The following is a 16,835-nucleotide window of genomic DNA, read 5'->3' on the forward strand; positions in this document are numbered from 1 at the left end:
TGTCCCCATTATATTTTCCTGTTTTAATTATTATTATCACAAACCAATAATTTGACTTGAATCATAGTTTTGACTCAGTACATGTGATCATTTTGATCCGGACAGTTGGGAATCTTTGACAGAATCTCTTGTACATTTATATAATTTTGTTTTAAGCTGAGTATTTTTTCATGAGTCTTTGGACACAGAACATGTCCAGTGCAGAGACAGGAAGTGACACACACTTGAGAGTTGTTGTGTTCATGTGGTGTTTTTAATAATAACAGAACCTACACAACAGAACTACAACAGCTGGATCACAGCGACTGTCCGTCTACGATCTGGAGGGTTAAACATGGAGACATCAGCAGCTGAAGGACGAAGAGGGAAATGAAACTGGAGACGTGTTCTGACTGCAGTTCTGGACAGACGGGTCAGAATCTGGAGCTGCTCTTTGGAACCTGAGAGAGAGAGAACACAGATTCTTACATTAATTAATTATCATATGTATATTTAATAAACCTGCTTCATCCTTTCAGTCATGACACACTCGACCGACATGGACAGAGTGTTAATGTGTTGAATGAGCGACAGGATGAAGCTGATGGTGTTTCTAAGGTGGTGCTGAGCTCCGACTGCTGCAGCCGACCGTCACCATCAGAACAATAAACTGTGATGTAACATGAAGACACTCAGACATCAGGATGAGGCCACTCAGTGGATGTTGTGTTAATTAAAACTGCCCTGAGAGACAACATGAGTGCTTCAGGATGAGGAGGTGGTGGAGCGCTTCAGCCTCTGGTGGTCAAAATGAGTATTACAATAACAAACATTTAGAAAAAGAAGCCTTAAAAACAAAACATTCTTTCCTCCTGCTCAAACTTTTTTTTTTTTTGTGTGAAAGAAGAAGAATTCAGTTCTCCTGAAAACAAAAGAAAATTTAACATGAAAAAAACCCTTATAATATTATTATTAATAGTAATTATCAATAAATAAAACATAGTAAAATAAAATAGAAAATATATAATTTTATGAAGATTATTAAAAAAAATCAGGTCTTACACACATGAGGGAAAACAATTTAGGTCAGAGGTTAAATTTATTCATTTTGTAATTAAAAGCATTAAAAAAAGTTTCATTCATTAAAACACGTTTCTCTCCTGAAATTTGACAGTTGTCTCAGGAGATTTTTTTGATCATTTAATTTGTTTTTTGGACTTTTTTTTCCCAGGACATAAAACATCTTTGACTATTTTTTTTTTTTTTTTACAAAACATTATTATTTTCCTTGAAAGATTTTATTTCACTTGGTGTTAAAATAATTCTGCGATAATTTAGAACTGGAGGAAGGAGATCGGAGTCAGCTCAAGGTTCAAACAAGGTTTTAATCTTGTACAAGAGGAGCATTCACAGAGCAACACACAGGTCTGTTACAAAGTGAAGACTCAATATCTGAAGAGAATAGCATGGTATTTATCCCTCTTTGTGGGTGTGTTTTCACTCAATTAGTTCCTAATGTATGACCTGCACTTAAAGGAATACTCCACAGAGAAGGAAGTGATAAGGAAGAGTTAAGCTTCAGTGGTCACTCAATACCAGACATAGGTAATAAAATGGCCTAAAACAAGGTCACAGGTTACATGTCATGTTAAACAGTTACATTGAACATTCCTTTGTAGGACTTAAGTTTACATCTCTCTTTGAAGTACAACATTTCCATCACACTTGGTTTCACACATGAAAAGTTGTTTTTTTTTTGCCAGATGGATTTTTAAAATATTTTTTAATTAATTATTCTGGCAAAATTGTTCCACCAGTTTTCAGGTCTTGAACACAGGAGAGAAAAACCTTTTAGCTCAGACTTAGAAAAATGATTTATGATGTAGAAAAGAGCCTCACAAAAAACAAAAAAAGATTTAATTTAAAAAAATGTTCTTGGTTTTACCCCAAAAAATCATAAATATTTTTTTCTCTCACAAGAATTCTTCATTTCATATTTCAACTATTCTTTTAAAGAATATATAAAATCTTGTAAAAAAAAATTTCCTGGGATAAAATATCTCTAAATATTAAAGAAAAAAATCTCTATAAGACGTTATTTTCACTTAGTTTCACACATGAAAAGCTTTTTTTTTCTCCTGATGGAAAACAAAAATATGATTAATTATTTATTCTAGCAAAACGTTTTTGTTTTGTTCTCGGGTCATAAACACAGAAAATGGATCACCATAAGAAATAATTCTCTTCTTGCTCCTCTGGGCTTCAGTAGAACAACATCAGTACTTTTACTTAGATCAATAAATGGATAAATGTGAACTCGTCTTCAGCTCCGTCGCTACATATAATGAGTTTGTGTTTGAGTCTCACCTGCAGACGTCACTGTGACAGAGAGTTGGAGCTGAAGACAGAACAGAGAACAAGGTTCAGATTGTTGTGTGTTTACAGACCGACCAGACCGAAGACAGAAGACAGAGTCCGAATGTTTTACCTCCTGGTTTCTCTTCTGGCTTCAGCAAACTTGTGTCTCTGCAGGAAGGAGGCCACGGCTTCGGCCACCTACACACACACACACACACACACACACACACACACACACACACACTTTGATTCACATATATTCAAATGTAGTGTAATTAAAGTATAAAGTAACAGACAGCAGAAATACTCAGAATATTACGGAGCCCCTTAAGGGACATGGGGGAAAAAAAAATGATGGGTGAAAAAAAAAAAAAGATGTCATTTTTGCGGGATCTCGCAAAGGTTTTGCGAGATCTCGCAAAAAGTTTTGCGAGATCTCGCAAAGAGTTTTTGCGGGATGTCGCAAAACCTTTGCGACATCCCGCAAAAGCTGCAACACTGCTGGTCGTTGGGTAAAGTTGGAAAGATATTCACAGATTCGAACTTCAATGGATGATCAATAAATCTGAAGTGAAACGTTTTTCAAACACAAATGATGCCTCTGTCCCACCATAATAGCATAGACTATGAGCTACAAGGACCAAAACCCCGATTATGTACTAAAATAAGCCGTCCTCCGAGCTCGACGGACAACATCGATCTCTATGCGCAGCCGGCAGCCGGGCGAGTGCGCAGGGAACGGCCGTAAGCGGTCATTTGGACCGCTGGATTTACACCCTATAATGTCTCATATAAATACCCAACTGAGTGATGAATGCATGCATTGTGTCATGATATTTTTTTAAAAAACGAAATAACACCAAAGTGTACATTTTAACTAGTTTAATTATACATTAATCGATTTCATAGTAAACCGTAATTATTGCACAAGGCTTTAATAGAGAAAACCCAGAACAAGAAAAGTAATTCATAAATGATTATGAAGCATTTTATTTTAACACTTAATATATAATAAAATAAATAATGATAATCGAAAAAGCTGGAAACGAGCTGATCTAAAACAAACAAAGAAAAAGAGCCGTTTCGATCACTTTGAGCACTCCTTGAACAAGATGCGGGCATTGATCCCAGCCAGGTCGAGGAGGATGTTATAGAAGATCGCAACTGGCCATCTTCGCTGACACGGACACGGAGGCAGTGCCGGTCCGCTGCAAACGGAACCAAACACCGGACACTTGAAATGCCACAAGCCCGTGTGTAACTGTACGAGAGGGGAGGTAATGTGCGGAGATGTGACCAGTGATCACTACGGCTCTTTGTTTGTTTTAGATCAGCTCGTTTCCAGCTTTTTCGATAATTATTTTACTATTATTGTTTTATTATATATTAAGTGTTAAAATAAAATGTTTCAGAGTCAAGTAAGTTACTTTTAGTTGTTAATTTTCTATGTGTTTCTCTATTAAAATCTTGTGTAAATATGCAATGATTACAGTTTACTATGTGCGATGATGTGAATATTGATAAATGTATAATTAAACTTCTTAACGTGTTAATTTTGGAGTTATTTCGTTGTTGTTTTTTTGTTTTTTTAAATATCATGACACATGAATGCATTCATCACTCAGTTGGGTATTTACATGACAGATTATAGAGTTTAAATCTAGCGGTCCAAATGACAGCTTACGGCCGCTCTAGTAGTTTTGAATTCTGGCCCTTCTGAAGTCCAGCTGACACTTTGGTCACAGGGGTCCGCTGTGTGACAGCGGAGAGTCAGCAGCTGGATTTTGCGCCCACGGTCAGTAGTATTAGTAGGTGTATAGGCAAACATACAAAAAACAACGACCCCGACCATTATTCATTGTATTATTACATTTGTGGGAAGTTATTACAATAAAGATTTTCACGTCCCCACAAATAAATCATTGACGTAATAGTTATTACATGTGTAGAAAATAGCATGTTACGTTTGTAGTAGGCGGCGGCTCTTACGTTTGTGGAAAATATATTATATTTGTGGGTTTATAACATTAAATGCTGCAGATTTTTATTACGTTTGTGGGTTTACTGACGATGTTAAATGACGATATTTGTCTCTTATTACCTACAAAGCCTCCTGCAGGCCTGATGCAGATAGTCAATGAAGCCAAGAAATTATAATAAGGAATGTTCTACCTGCTCTTATAGCCTATGCACACAGCGCAGGTCTTATTATAGGCTGTAATATATAAAAAATACTCAGTAGGCCTATAGTGAGGGAAAATTAGCTTTATTTGTGATTAAAATATGACGATGAGGACCCAACGATTGGCCTTCCTTTCCTTCTCAAACTATGTTGAAATTGCATCTTTAAACAGCCCAGTTTTCAAAATGTTCGAAATTTCCCCGGACCCCTTAAAAAAAGACTCTCTGCGCAGTGATGCCGGTATCTGACCACTTTTTTCATTAACGAGTAATCTAACACGTCAACATTTACAAACTAGTAATCAGATTAAAGTTACTTATCATTATTTCTGTTATTTTCCTTAGTAAAAATATATAGTTCTGCTTTCTTCCTGACTCGGGGAGTGATGTCACGTGTGCCATAATTCACGTTTTCAGCATGAGCACAACTCACGTGTAACACCACGCAGCGATACAAACGCAAACAACAATGAAGGGAGGAGAGAGATGCGCATTTTCTAGCTGGAAATATAGTCATTATTTTGAGTTCCTGTCAGCTAAAGATGAGAATTGTCTTTGCGAGATCTCGCAAAGGTTTTGCAAGATCTCGCAAAGGTTTTGCGAGATCTTGCAAAAAATCTTTGCGAGATCCTGCAAAACGTTTGCGAGATCTCGCAAAACCTTTGCGAGATCCCGCAAAACTTTTTGCGAGATCTCGCAAAACCTTTGCGAGATCTCGCAAAACCTTTGCGAGATCCCGCAAAAATGACATCTTTTTTTTTTTTTTCACCCATCATTTTTTTTTTTCCCCATGTCCCTTAAGGGGCTCCGTAGAATATAAAAACTTAAGTTTCAGTGTTCTTACTCTTTCTGGTTTGTCTTCTTGCACTGCGTGGCCACATGGGGGCAGCACCTGCATCATGAATCTACCTGGAGACAAACAGTGAGACAGGTACACACTGTGAACTGCCGCCTGTCACACACACACACACACACACACACACACACACCACTCCCATGCTGTCACTTCCAGCGTGGTCGTTGACTGACAGGAGCAGCTGTCTCTGGAGAGGAACTGCCGCCTCAAGGTGTGTGTGTGTCTGTGTGTGTATCTGACTGTGAATGTGTGTGTGTGTGTGTGTGTGTGTGTGAAGACGTCCTGTCACCTTTTCCCTCACAGTCAGTGTTGAAACACAGCGTGAAATATGCCAACTATTCCCAAAATCACAGCGTTTCTCTGCGTGAGGCGTTTCATTTCTCTCAGACTACATTTCCCATCAGTCCCGTTAACCCCTTCTTCTGTTGCCCTCCCTCTTTGTCGAGAACCAACGTAAATGAGGGCTGCCAAAGATGAGGAAGCAAATCTTTTGTGCTGATTGTGTCTAAATTTAAAATGTCGTCGGGTCATATTTCCTCATGGAAAGTTAGATTTCTGCGCTCTTCGTTGAAGCTCCAGGAGGAACACAAGGATTTAAAACAAACTTTCAGACACAAATACTTTTTACCATGAGCTTACATGTTGAAAGAAGCGTATGATACGTTATTTTCAGCCTCACAACCCTCATGAAATGACTCACTATCAGAACTTCAGTCCATTGGTCCGAGTCAAGTCTTGAAGAGATGCCAGATTAAATGATTTCATCTTTTTTTTTCATACTTTATTAATCCCTGAGGGGAAATTATTCTCTGCATTTGACCCATCACTAGCTGCATATATATTGTAACACTGCAAGCTAGGAGCATATGTGCCTTGCTCAAGGGCACCTCAGCAGGAGTCAAGGAAGTGAACTGGCCTCTCTTCAGCTCTGCCTCTTCAGCTACCAGTCCACTTCCATATTGTGGTCCATAGCTGGACTTGAACCAGCCACCCTCCAGTCCCCAAGCCAAGTCTCTACTGACTGAGCTACAGCCTTCCATCTTTAGCCAGCTCAGCTGGTGGAAGCAAGTTGTTGAACAAGACTTAACATACGTGAATAAAACCTTTGAGGATTTCCTTGTCTGTGTGTAATGTCAGATTAATCTTAACAACAATGGTGGTTGTTACTTTCGAGTCGGCTTCTCACCTTGCATCTGGCCGATCGTCAGATCTCTGTCTAGTCGGTCGATTCCTAGAGAAGCAGAAGCAGCTTCAGGTTAGTGCAAATACTTATTTTAATAAATACTTGCACAAAACAATAACTTAACTTAATAAATCATATTTCAAGGTAACATTTTACACCAGCGAGAACACACACAGTAGTACTTTGGTGTTTTGTTTTAATACATACCGGCCAAAAGCAGGAGTTTGGGCAGGTTGCAAGCCAGGAAGAGGTTGGAGGTTCCTCTAAACCAGCCGTCCCAGTACTTCTCTGATTTTGACAGGTCAATACGCCACTTATACACACTCTGACACACACACACACACACACACACACACACACACAAACACACTGTGGTTGGTTGAACATTCACAATAATGTTGACAACAGCAGGAAGAAAACATTAAGACAGTCATGTGTGCATGTTATCAAGTTATACTGTGGAGTGGGCAAAAAAAAATGCGAGTCAGTGGAATCACAGTCACATTATGTGTTGTTATGGACCTCAAGAGTATAGGTAGGGTTTAGATGATTGAAGATTAATGGAAGTCAATGGAAGTGCTGTTATGTTTTATGTATGTAAAGATATGTTTTCATTTAAAAGTTCAGGGATGTTGGAGTGAAGTCAATGGCAGGTCTTCTTAGGAGGGCGAAGAAAATCTGCCTGTTAAGACGGTACTGTTCAACTTTGCAAAGGAATGCAAGTCAATGATGCTCCTGCAGGTATGAATGATTATGTATGTGTTTGAGATTTACATCAAGAGGATTAATGAAAGTCAATGGAAGTGCCATCTTTTATGTTTTTTTAGGTGATTTCGTTAAATTCGTAGCTGTGATGAATGTTGGAGTTAATGTATTTGCTATTTTAATGGTACTGGTTCATGTTAAAATTTGGGGTTCCATAATCAATGTAAGTCAGTGGATTGGTTATAAAATGTCACATTACATATATGACACACCTTGATAAGATAACTAATTCATAATGAATATGATACATCCCTGAAAGCATCAAACACACAGTATAAAACAGAGTTTGACATCAAGAGGATTAATGAAAGTCAATGGAAGTGCTATCTTTCATGTTTTCGTCAGTGAGTCTTTTGGTAGAAGTTCGTAGTTGTTGTGATGAATGACGGAATTAAAGGCAATTGCAATTGCAAACACAAAGTATAAAACAGAGATTGACATCAAGAGGATTAATAAAATTAAATGGAAGTGCTGTTATGTTTGTTTTTCGAGAACATTGAAATGGATGTTGGAATTCAAGTATTTGCTAGTATAATGGTACTAGTTCATTTTAAAGTCTGGGGTTCCATAATCAATGTAAGTCAATGGATTGGTTTTAAAGTGTCAAATTACATATACCTCATGACACACCTTGATAAAATAAGTTATTTTGTAATGATTATGATACATCCCTGAAAACACACAGTACAAAACAGAGATTGACATCAAGAGGATTAATGAAAGTCAATGGAAGTGCTGTTATTCATGTTTTTGTATTGAAGTTCATAGTTGTTGGGATTCATGTTGGAACAAGTCTACTTAATATTTTAATGATACTGGTTCATGTTAAAATTTGAGGTGCTATAATGAATGCAAGTCAATGGATTGGCTTAATGTGTCCCAATCTATACTTATTTTATTAAGTTCTTTGGTAATGAACATGAATGAATGAATATAATGACAAAGTATAACACAAAGTTTGACATCAAGGGTAAATAAGGGTGAGAGTTGGATACTTGATAATGAATGGAAGTCAATTACCATTAGTGTTTCTGTGTGGTCGTTTTCATACCTGGCCTTCGTTGAGGCTCACCTCTGAGGCAGCGTTCTCTTTGTCGTTGACGTAGCTCTGATCGTAGAACTCTTCACTGCGCTCGACGACCACGTCTGGTACCGGGCTGGCCTGCTCCAGAGTGTCGGCCTCCTCCACCTCACATCTAACAGACAGGAAGTGGACATATTGTGATCTAATACTACACTGGAAAGACAGTATGAGACATTCGCCAATCAATAGGCAGCCTACCTTTTGATCTGACCAACCATTGAGACTCTGGCAGATTCCAGGTTCCTGATTTGTCCGCTCTTCACGCTAGAAAAAGTAAAAACGATTTGTTAGCGCTCCAATTCTTTAATCTTTGGGTCATAGCTGACAACGGTTGAAGGAACTGTTTGTGTCGGCCTGGTGTGAATGTAAACGCTCACCTCCACTCTATGGCGTGGTCCATGGACTTGAAGGACTTGGGTCTTCCCTTCAGGAAGTTCTGTATACTGTGGAGTGCCTCCATTGCGCTGCCTACAGGAGGAGAAGACGACAAGAAAATGTTCCGATTATAAAACAAGGTGTATGTCTCTGTATGTGTGCTGACATACATCTTGTATGTATGTCAGCCCCTGCTCGTACTCTGATGTTCTTACCTTCCACGACGTCTATAGCCACCAGGCCCACGGTGGTCGGGATCACCATGTTGCCGACTGCGTGCACTGCGATCGCTCCACCAACTCCATGGCCAATCAGGACGATGGGGGGAGGAGTCTCACCGTAGCAGGCTTGAATCACATTAGCTACATCACTGAAGGGGGGCAAACAGGACAGCAGCAGGTAGAAACAGTACTGGTTAATGGAGTGGCAGTATTTGTAGCGTCATCAGTCCTGACCTCATCAGACAACAACCATAGGTCGACTGTACAAGCTGCTCAATAAAACACATTTTCTTGTTTTTGATTTTGGTGGCTGTTTTCATTATTACAGCTGCAAAGGAGGAAGTCAGGAGGATGGGTGGGGAAAAAAAACCCCAAGAGACCACTGTTTGTGTCCCGTGTGAAACCAAAAGTCAACCATTAGTTATTCAAACGTACTAACATTGTCAATTTATGTACTGTACGGATCTTACATACTTATTTTAATGCCAACCACAATCTCTTCCTAAAGCTACCAAACTGCAACCATACAACAAAGGTCTGGTACGTTTGAAGCTGGTACGCCGTGGAGTCACTGGTGATCAACCTATTCAGTAGTTTTGGTTTGAGGATGTTTTGGTAAGAACTACTGACAATTTTTAAATGTTTAAGAGATAAACGTTGACTGACTAGTACTAGTTCATACTAGTGGGTACTTATTTCATGAAGTACCCTGTTTTAAACACAGGTGTTAACCGCTTTATTCATCGAGGTAAAAGGATAAGTGGAAGCTGGAAATTTCACATTTTTGTTAGTATGTGTGAGTTTGTCATGTGCTGTTACCTGGACATAGTTTGAGTTGAGAAGTCGTCAGGATGGCAAACCAGGGTCTCGCCTTAACAAAGAAAATCAAATCTTGTAAAAACGCAACTCAATTTCTCTGTTAATTCAATATTAGACATTAAAACTAAGAATAACCAAGAAGCCAGACTGACAAAATAAATTAATATCACAGTAGGGAAACCCTCCTAGCCTATTCAGTGGCAGAGAAAGTTGCCTTGATCACTGACACCAGACCAGATCAAACACAATCTACTATCTCAGAAACAAGTAATTTTGGATAAACATGACTGAATCTGTCAGATAAAGATTACTCACCATGACCCCTGAGGTCCATGGCGAGCACCCTACAGTTCACTCTGCGGGTGATGGCTGTCTGCAACACAGAAAAACACAGATATTATTCAGGATGTAGCCATCGTTAATCAATCGACCTGTCAGGGGTTCAGTCAACCAGCTGACTGTACAGATACTCACAGTGAAGACGGCCCAGGACAGGGCCGAGTGTCCTCCTCCATGCAGCAGAACCAGCAGTGGTCCTTCACTTCCTGCTTTATAAATCCTGAAGACGTCCTTGCTGTCGGCCGGCCCAACGTTCACGTCCTCCATCTCGTCATAATACTCCTGCCAGGACACCGGCGAGTAGTCAAGCTTACCGCCAACCTCACTGGTCGACATGTAGACACACAGAGACACACACACTTTATAAAACCTACACAAACTGTATTCTTTCAGCATAATAGCCCCAAACACACCAGCAGATAGTCAATCTTGTTAAATTCTACGTTAGCTAACTAGCAAAGCGGCATGACAGGAACTGAGATTTGGACAGTTCCATCTTTTACCATTTACAACAAGGTATTTTTGATGTTGATGAAATTTAGCTAGGAGCTTATTCTGGTACGGCTGAGAGCCGAGCAATGCCCCTGTTAAATAAACAAAATAAATAAATAAAAAAAAAATGTTAGAAGGTCAGCGAAATATCTAACCTAGCTAGCTAAATGCATCGGTGACAAATCTAAATTTAGAGAGCCAGGTTAACTAGCTAACTAATAACTTTTTTAGTTGGTAACAGAGCACAATGCTCCATAGTTGTTACTTCTTCCTGTCCTTTGAACATCATTGATTCATCACCATCACAATTCATCATCGTCCCAGCTGTAGTTAACCAATAACTACTGCCAACTGTGCTAGCTGCTGTTAACTAGTTAGCAATGCAGCTAGCAGATGGTGTTCACACCACTAGCCCAGAGGCTTTCAACCAGGACACACTGTGGCAAGCTGGTTAGCATGCTAACTTCAGTAGATATCTCTGCACCACAAACTCTTTAAGGTTTTTAAGGTGCATTATGTCAGAATTGACCAGCTGCCAAATATATAGTCCAATGCTTACTCACAATAAGGTGGCATATCGTGAGGGCTGATTCTAACTGTAGCTGGTGTATGCTAGTTAGCTCAGTTAGCTGCTCTGCTAGCAGTCCCCACTAGGAGTATTGTTGCTCATATGTTGGTGTTTACACCACTAGTACAGGAGCCATGACTGGTTAGGGGATTAGCTGGTTAGCATGCTAACTTCAGTGCATAACTTTTCAACACCATACAGATAGTTGCAAAACATCGGAACTGTATGTAAGTAAGTTTTTAACTGAAATTCTTACATATTGCACCTTTAAAAACTAAATCATGGCTATTTCTTCTATATTTCTTGACAATTGTCTAATATCCTGCGATTGTCAGCAGAAACAGAAAAACAATTCAAAAGAGTGAAATTGTCCTGGTCCTGGAAGAGTCACAGTCCCAGCTGCAAACATCAGATTCAGTCAGTAATCTGTCTGAACTTCACATAAAACCTGAAAAGTGTCCCCAGTGTTTTGAAGAGGTGACTTACTGCTCTGTATAGAAGCTCTCCTCCCACATGCTTTGTCTCAGCAGAAAGACGTCCAAACAGGCTTCAGTCTCCTGTATATATATGTGTTGTATATATTCAGTCTGTCTGTTTAGCAGGTCTCTATCAATAAGAACTACACGGCAGTGAGAGCTGCTGCAACATCCACCAGCCAAATAAGAAGACCGACTGCTGATTTAAACACAAACACACAGTCAGACAATACCCTGTCAGCTGTTGTTGTCATGTAGCATCAATGCAGCGGCGTCCTGTTGGCTGAGAGCGCTGAAGTGGGCGTGACAGACAAGTCGAAACTGTCTTTCTGAAATGAGTCCGTAGTTACGTCATAGATGAGCTGACAGCATCAGTTGGTGACGTGTCGGCAGAACTTTGGAGAAGTTGGCAGAACTTTGGAGAAGTTTCTGGTAGTTAACGGTGTGATGTGTCACCACTGGTAAAGTAAGTCAGTGTTGTCGTGGTCGAAGCCCCGTTCTCCAAAGAATCACTGGTTAGCCCAGAACTGACCGAGGTCTTTAGTTCCTACGGTTATACTGCTGTCTGGGACATCAATGGTTTCCATTATTATTGGAGGTTATGATTTGAACTGCATACATCTAAAAAAATTTGATTTTCAGCAGGATCACACCAAAATTAGAGACACACATCACTTTCCTGTCGCCACAACAACCACACTTCCCTGTGAATGAAAACAAACGCTGTGAAAGTGCCGCCAGATTAGAAAAAGTTTGCAGTGACACGCCTGAAAGCCACCGTGTTGCATTCTTTCATGTTTGAGTTTATTGTCAACATTAATCATTTGTTAGTAATGTCAACAGCAGGTACAAAATCTCCAAATTTCAGATCTTTTAAGAGCCGTAGATTTTCAGAGTTGAGCAAAACATACAAACATGTTATCACTCAAAAAAAATTTTTCACTACCTTAAGATTTTTACTCTGAAATCTTAATATTTGGTTTAGAATTCTGTGTTTTTTTTAAATATATATATCTGATGAGAACATTTCAAGCCGCTATCACTCTCTCTGACACACACACACACACACACACACACAGCCCTCAGGTGGCGGTGACAGACAGTTTTAGTATCCAGGTAACCAGCAATGTGCTGTTGTAGATAAATGAGACGAACTGTCATTCAGAAAAACACGCTTCTGTCTGTAAATATACACAATAAAAGAATGTGAATAAGAATTCACATTTGATTTGATGAAAAGTGACAGTGTCAGTAATCTATCTTGTTAATCAGAGGAAGAGGATTTCTGTATTCAGACTAAAAATACAATTTAATTTCAATGTAATCGTCTTCATGATTACTAATATCAGACCTGAAAAAAAACAAATTGGTCGACCACCAGGTACAACAACTGTCTTCTAATTTCATGCATTACGGTATATATTTTTTTATAACAAGAAAAAAAAACAAAAAACAATCACAGCTAGTTTGCTGATGCTAGCTAGCTCGCTTACGTTGCATTGTTATTGCTGATTTGTGCATGAGAGTCCCACAATTTCACATATTTTAAATCTGCATTCTCCCCTTTGATGACGCGTGAAATGTTACTTAAGTCCATCAGAGGAGTTTCTGCAGTTGGTTCTGCTCCTCCACAACCCGGAGATCAGTTAGCATGTTTGCACATACAGTTCCCTCATCCAAAGTCTGTGAGTGTTTTTAATTGGTTTCTGGTTACATGTCTGAAATACATTTACAGGTTTTGTTGACATGAAATTCATCATTAAATGTCCCACAGTTTTATTCTGAAGCTCTTCAGGTGTTAAAAGCAGTTAGCGGTTGCTAACCAGTGTCTGAATGAGACTACAGAGGTTGTTGGTGACATTAAACGTCCTCACAGTGAACACGGAGACTCATCTACTCACTAGTCCGTCTTTACAGGCCAACTTTAGTTGCACACTATTCTAACTCTGACTTTACAACATTGATCAGTTTATAGAAAACCTGTATAGTAATTGTGTAGTAAGACTCTTAGTGGTGGTGACATTGAAGTCATGTGACCGTGATGTCGTCTGTTTGTAGCCTAACATTAGCTTCTTACTGCTACACATTTAATTTAAGCTTCAAACATCGCAAAGTGGTGTTCATCTTTGGAGATTATCTTGGTAAACAAAATGTGTAAGCATCATCATGTAGGAGATACAATACTAAGTAATAAATGTAATTAATCACTGGCAATTGATAACACACTTGTAAATGGGGCACTATCTCCCTTGTTTGATCTATTTGAATAATCCAGAGGAAATTAATCAAATCTGAATGGACAAGTTTAGCTTTGAACAGTTCAAATCAATTTCAAATTGATATATTCAATTTCATATTCTGAAGCAATGAATTCTGCACAGTTCCATCTTGCACAGACAAGGACAAATGGTTTTATATCTTTATCAAATAAATAATTAAGGGTAAATAAATGAAATGACAATTTAAATGAACAACAATAGATAATAGAAAATGGAGAGACTATAATGAGTAAAGTAATAAGCCTTCAAACATTACAGGAGTTATTTTAATACTAACAAGACCCTAACAGAATTTCTCTTAAGCTTAAAAGATAAAAAATAACTTAACATAACTTAAGACACCACTCAAAACTCACATGTGTGAATCCAACTATATGGAGAGGTTCAGCCTGCTTTGTCTTGGAGTCGGAAAATCCTTAAGTTTTGGTTTCCTCAAGTGTTCTGGGTTTGACTGGGGGCTTGCTCTGACGGTCCAAAAGCCAGAGGGAAGGCCGGTACTCTGTTGAGGAACTCTCGGTCCAAAGGCAAGTCAGCTTTAAGTACGCTGGGGGCAGAGTTGTCTCCGCCTGGAGCACACAACGTCTCTCTTTTCTTTTGTTAGAAACCGCTTGTAGGGCTTCTGAAGCAGCCAATTACTGCTACGACTTCATCAGTGATGATGCTCTTGATAAAGGTTTCTTCTTTGTTGCTTCGAGTGGTAGTTCTTAAGCTCTCACTCGTAAAGTAATTCACTTAATAAAAGATTAATTAACTTAATTAACTAACATGATTCTCTGAATCATGCTATGATACTTAATGATAAAAAAGATTAAAAAAGTAACAGAACTTTGTTCTGTTAGATCTTTGATAACAGGTGAAGCACTTAAAGCAGTGATTCAATCCCGCAAATTAAAAAAATCAAAAACAAATCAACACGTAGTTTCTGTGAAAAATCACTTGTCTAAAAGGCTTGTCGCAAAAATAAAATAAAGTGAAGAGATTCCCCTTTCCCACAATTTCACCACGGCCTAATTAAGGTCGACTTTGTCTACATGAAAGAATATGACATGCTTAAAATCATTTCATTCAATCATTCAAAAGGAAATATAATCAAACATAAAACATTGACATTGATCAAACATAAAACACACTTGAATATATAGTGGAACTATCTGAAGCATCAACTGAACGCCTGTCAGCTGAACTCACTGCTGCTTCAATAAGGACGTAGCAGCTCAGCAGCTCATCACCATCACACATATTTACACATTCTGCATCTGATACAACACACACAAGAGGTCCAATCAGCAGAACCATCCGGGCTCACATCACTTCAGTTCCCCCTGTAAAGAGAGAGAAGCTACAACACATTTCTCTGATGTTAAACTCTCCTCTGCCTCTTTAATCACTGCTTCACTTTACACACTTCAACAGTGTTTCCATCAGGACCATAAAGATAAAATCCAGCATGGAGCGGCTCAGTGAATGTGGTCTGGACTCTGTGGAGGAGTCTCATGGTGTCGGATGAGATGCTGTAGAAGGACAGAATACCTGCACTGTGATCCAGGTACACTCCTATTCTGGAGGGTACAGGGCCGGAGATGAAAGTCTGCTGTCCGTCATGATAGAAGGTATAACTGCCATCACAGCAACAAAGTAATGACCAAGACTCCTTATTCTGTCCTAACCCACTTGATAATGATGTTAATGATCTATCAACACTCTTGTAAGCGACTGCTACTCCAACATTCCAGCTCTTCTTCTTCTCCACCTCCCAGTAACAACGTCCAGTCAGTCCTTCTTTACTCAACACTTGAGGTGTGTCAGTGAATCTGTCTGGATGATGAGGATATGGTGTACCTTTATCATTAAATGTTACTTTTCTGTTCTCCTCTGATAAAATCAGATGTGTGTTTGCTGTGTTTGGATCCAGTGTGATCTGACGTGAATATTGTAAGAACTCAGCTCTTAGACATAATTTCTCTGTAAGAATCAGCTGCATTAGATCTCTGGCTGCTGTCACAGCTGCTGTCACGTCCTTAAAGGCCTGCAGGCGGTCGATGTTTGGTCTGGGTGAGATTGTAGACTCAGTCAGTGTTGACAGTGAGGGGTAGCTGTGAAGAAACTGGGTGTTGTCCTCTGTGAGCGAAAGCTTCTCCAGCTCAGCGTCTTTCTTCTTCAGCTCAGTGATCTCCTGGTTCAGCTTCTCCTGACGCTCTTTGGCCAAACTAACATCCAGTTCCTGCTGGGATCTGATCCGCTGCTTCACATCAGAGCGTCTGGTCTCCACCAGACGGATCAGCTGGGTGAAGATCTTCTCACTGTGCTCCACTGCTTCATCAGCAGAGCGATTGGTCGTCTCCACCTCCTGCTGAAGCTCCTTCATGTCTTTCTCTCTGTCCTGGATTCTCTGCTGGACGTTGTGCCGACTTTGAGCGAGCTGCTTCTGCTTCTCTGCCCTCTCTGTGTTAGCTGACACTGTGTCGTGGCCTTTATGGTCGTCCATTGAGCAGACGAGGCAGATACACTTCTGATCAGTGCGGCAGAAAATCTTCATCACCTCATCGTGACGGGAGCAGATGTTCTCCTGGAGCTTCTTGGACGGCTCCACCAGCTTGTGTTTCTTTAAAGCAGCTGATTCAAAGTGATGCTGCAGGTGTTGCTCACAGTAAGAGGCCACACACTGCAGACAGGACTTGGCAGCTCTCAGCTTCCTCCCAGTGCAGACATCACAGGCCACATCTTCAGCTCCAGCATAGCAGAGATCATCCATCTCACCTTCAAACCACAGAGAGCGTCTGAAGAGTTTCACCTCCTCACAGCCAGTAAAAGCATCGAGCAGGAAACAAACCTTCCTTTATGGCTCTTTAAATTGCAGCGA

General features: G+C 39.7%; 2 protein-coding genes across 4 annotated transcripts; both read right to left on the bottom strand.

Moving 5' to 3' along the window:
- Positions 1–231: 231 nt before the first annotated feature.
- Positions 232–11,953, bottom strand: LOC115589042 (protein phosphatase methylesterase 1-like). Of its 3 annotated transcripts, none has more exons than XM_030429718.1 (14): positions 11,707–11,953; positions 10,296–10,485; positions 10,137–10,194; positions 9,822–9,873; positions 8,997–9,151; positions 8,784–8,874; positions 8,605–8,670; positions 8,374–8,518; positions 6,765–6,882; positions 6,561–6,605; positions 5,363–5,427; positions 2,468–2,535; positions 2,347–2,377; positions 232–440 (listed from the first exon to the last, which is right to left on the bottom strand). In XM_030429718.1, the coding sequence occupies exons 1-13, from the start codon at positions 11,733–11,735 to the stop codon at positions 2,356–2,358; spliced, it is 1,104 nt and encodes a 367-aa protein (XP_030285578.1). In that variant the 5' UTR covers positions 11,736–11,953; the 3' UTR covers positions 232–440; positions 2,347–2,355. The 3 variants fall into 3 exon arrangements, with proteins under 3 accessions (XP_030285578.1, XP_030285579.1, XP_030285577.1); XM_030429719.1 differs by having other exon boundaries at positions 8,395–8,518; positions 10,296–10,494; XM_030429717.1 differs by having other exon boundaries at positions 10,296–10,494; positions 11,707–11,951.
- A 2,899-nt stretch (positions 11,954–14,852) lies between these two features.
- Positions 14,853–16,835, bottom strand: LOC115589041 (tripartite motif-containing protein 16-like). The gene has a single exon (XM_030429716.1). The coding sequence runs from the start codon at positions 16,725–16,727 to the stop codon at positions 15,360–15,362; it is 1,368 nt and encodes a 455-aa protein (XP_030285576.1). The 5' UTR covers positions 16,728–16,835; the 3' UTR covers positions 14,853–15,359.

Source organism: Sparus aurata, chromosome 10 (genome assembly GCF_900880675.1).
Source record: "Sparus aurata chromosome 10, fSpaAur1.1, whole genome shotgun sequence".
Classification (NCBI taxonomy): domain Eukaryota; kingdom Metazoa; phylum Chordata; class Actinopteri; order Spariformes; family Sparidae; genus Sparus; species Sparus aurata.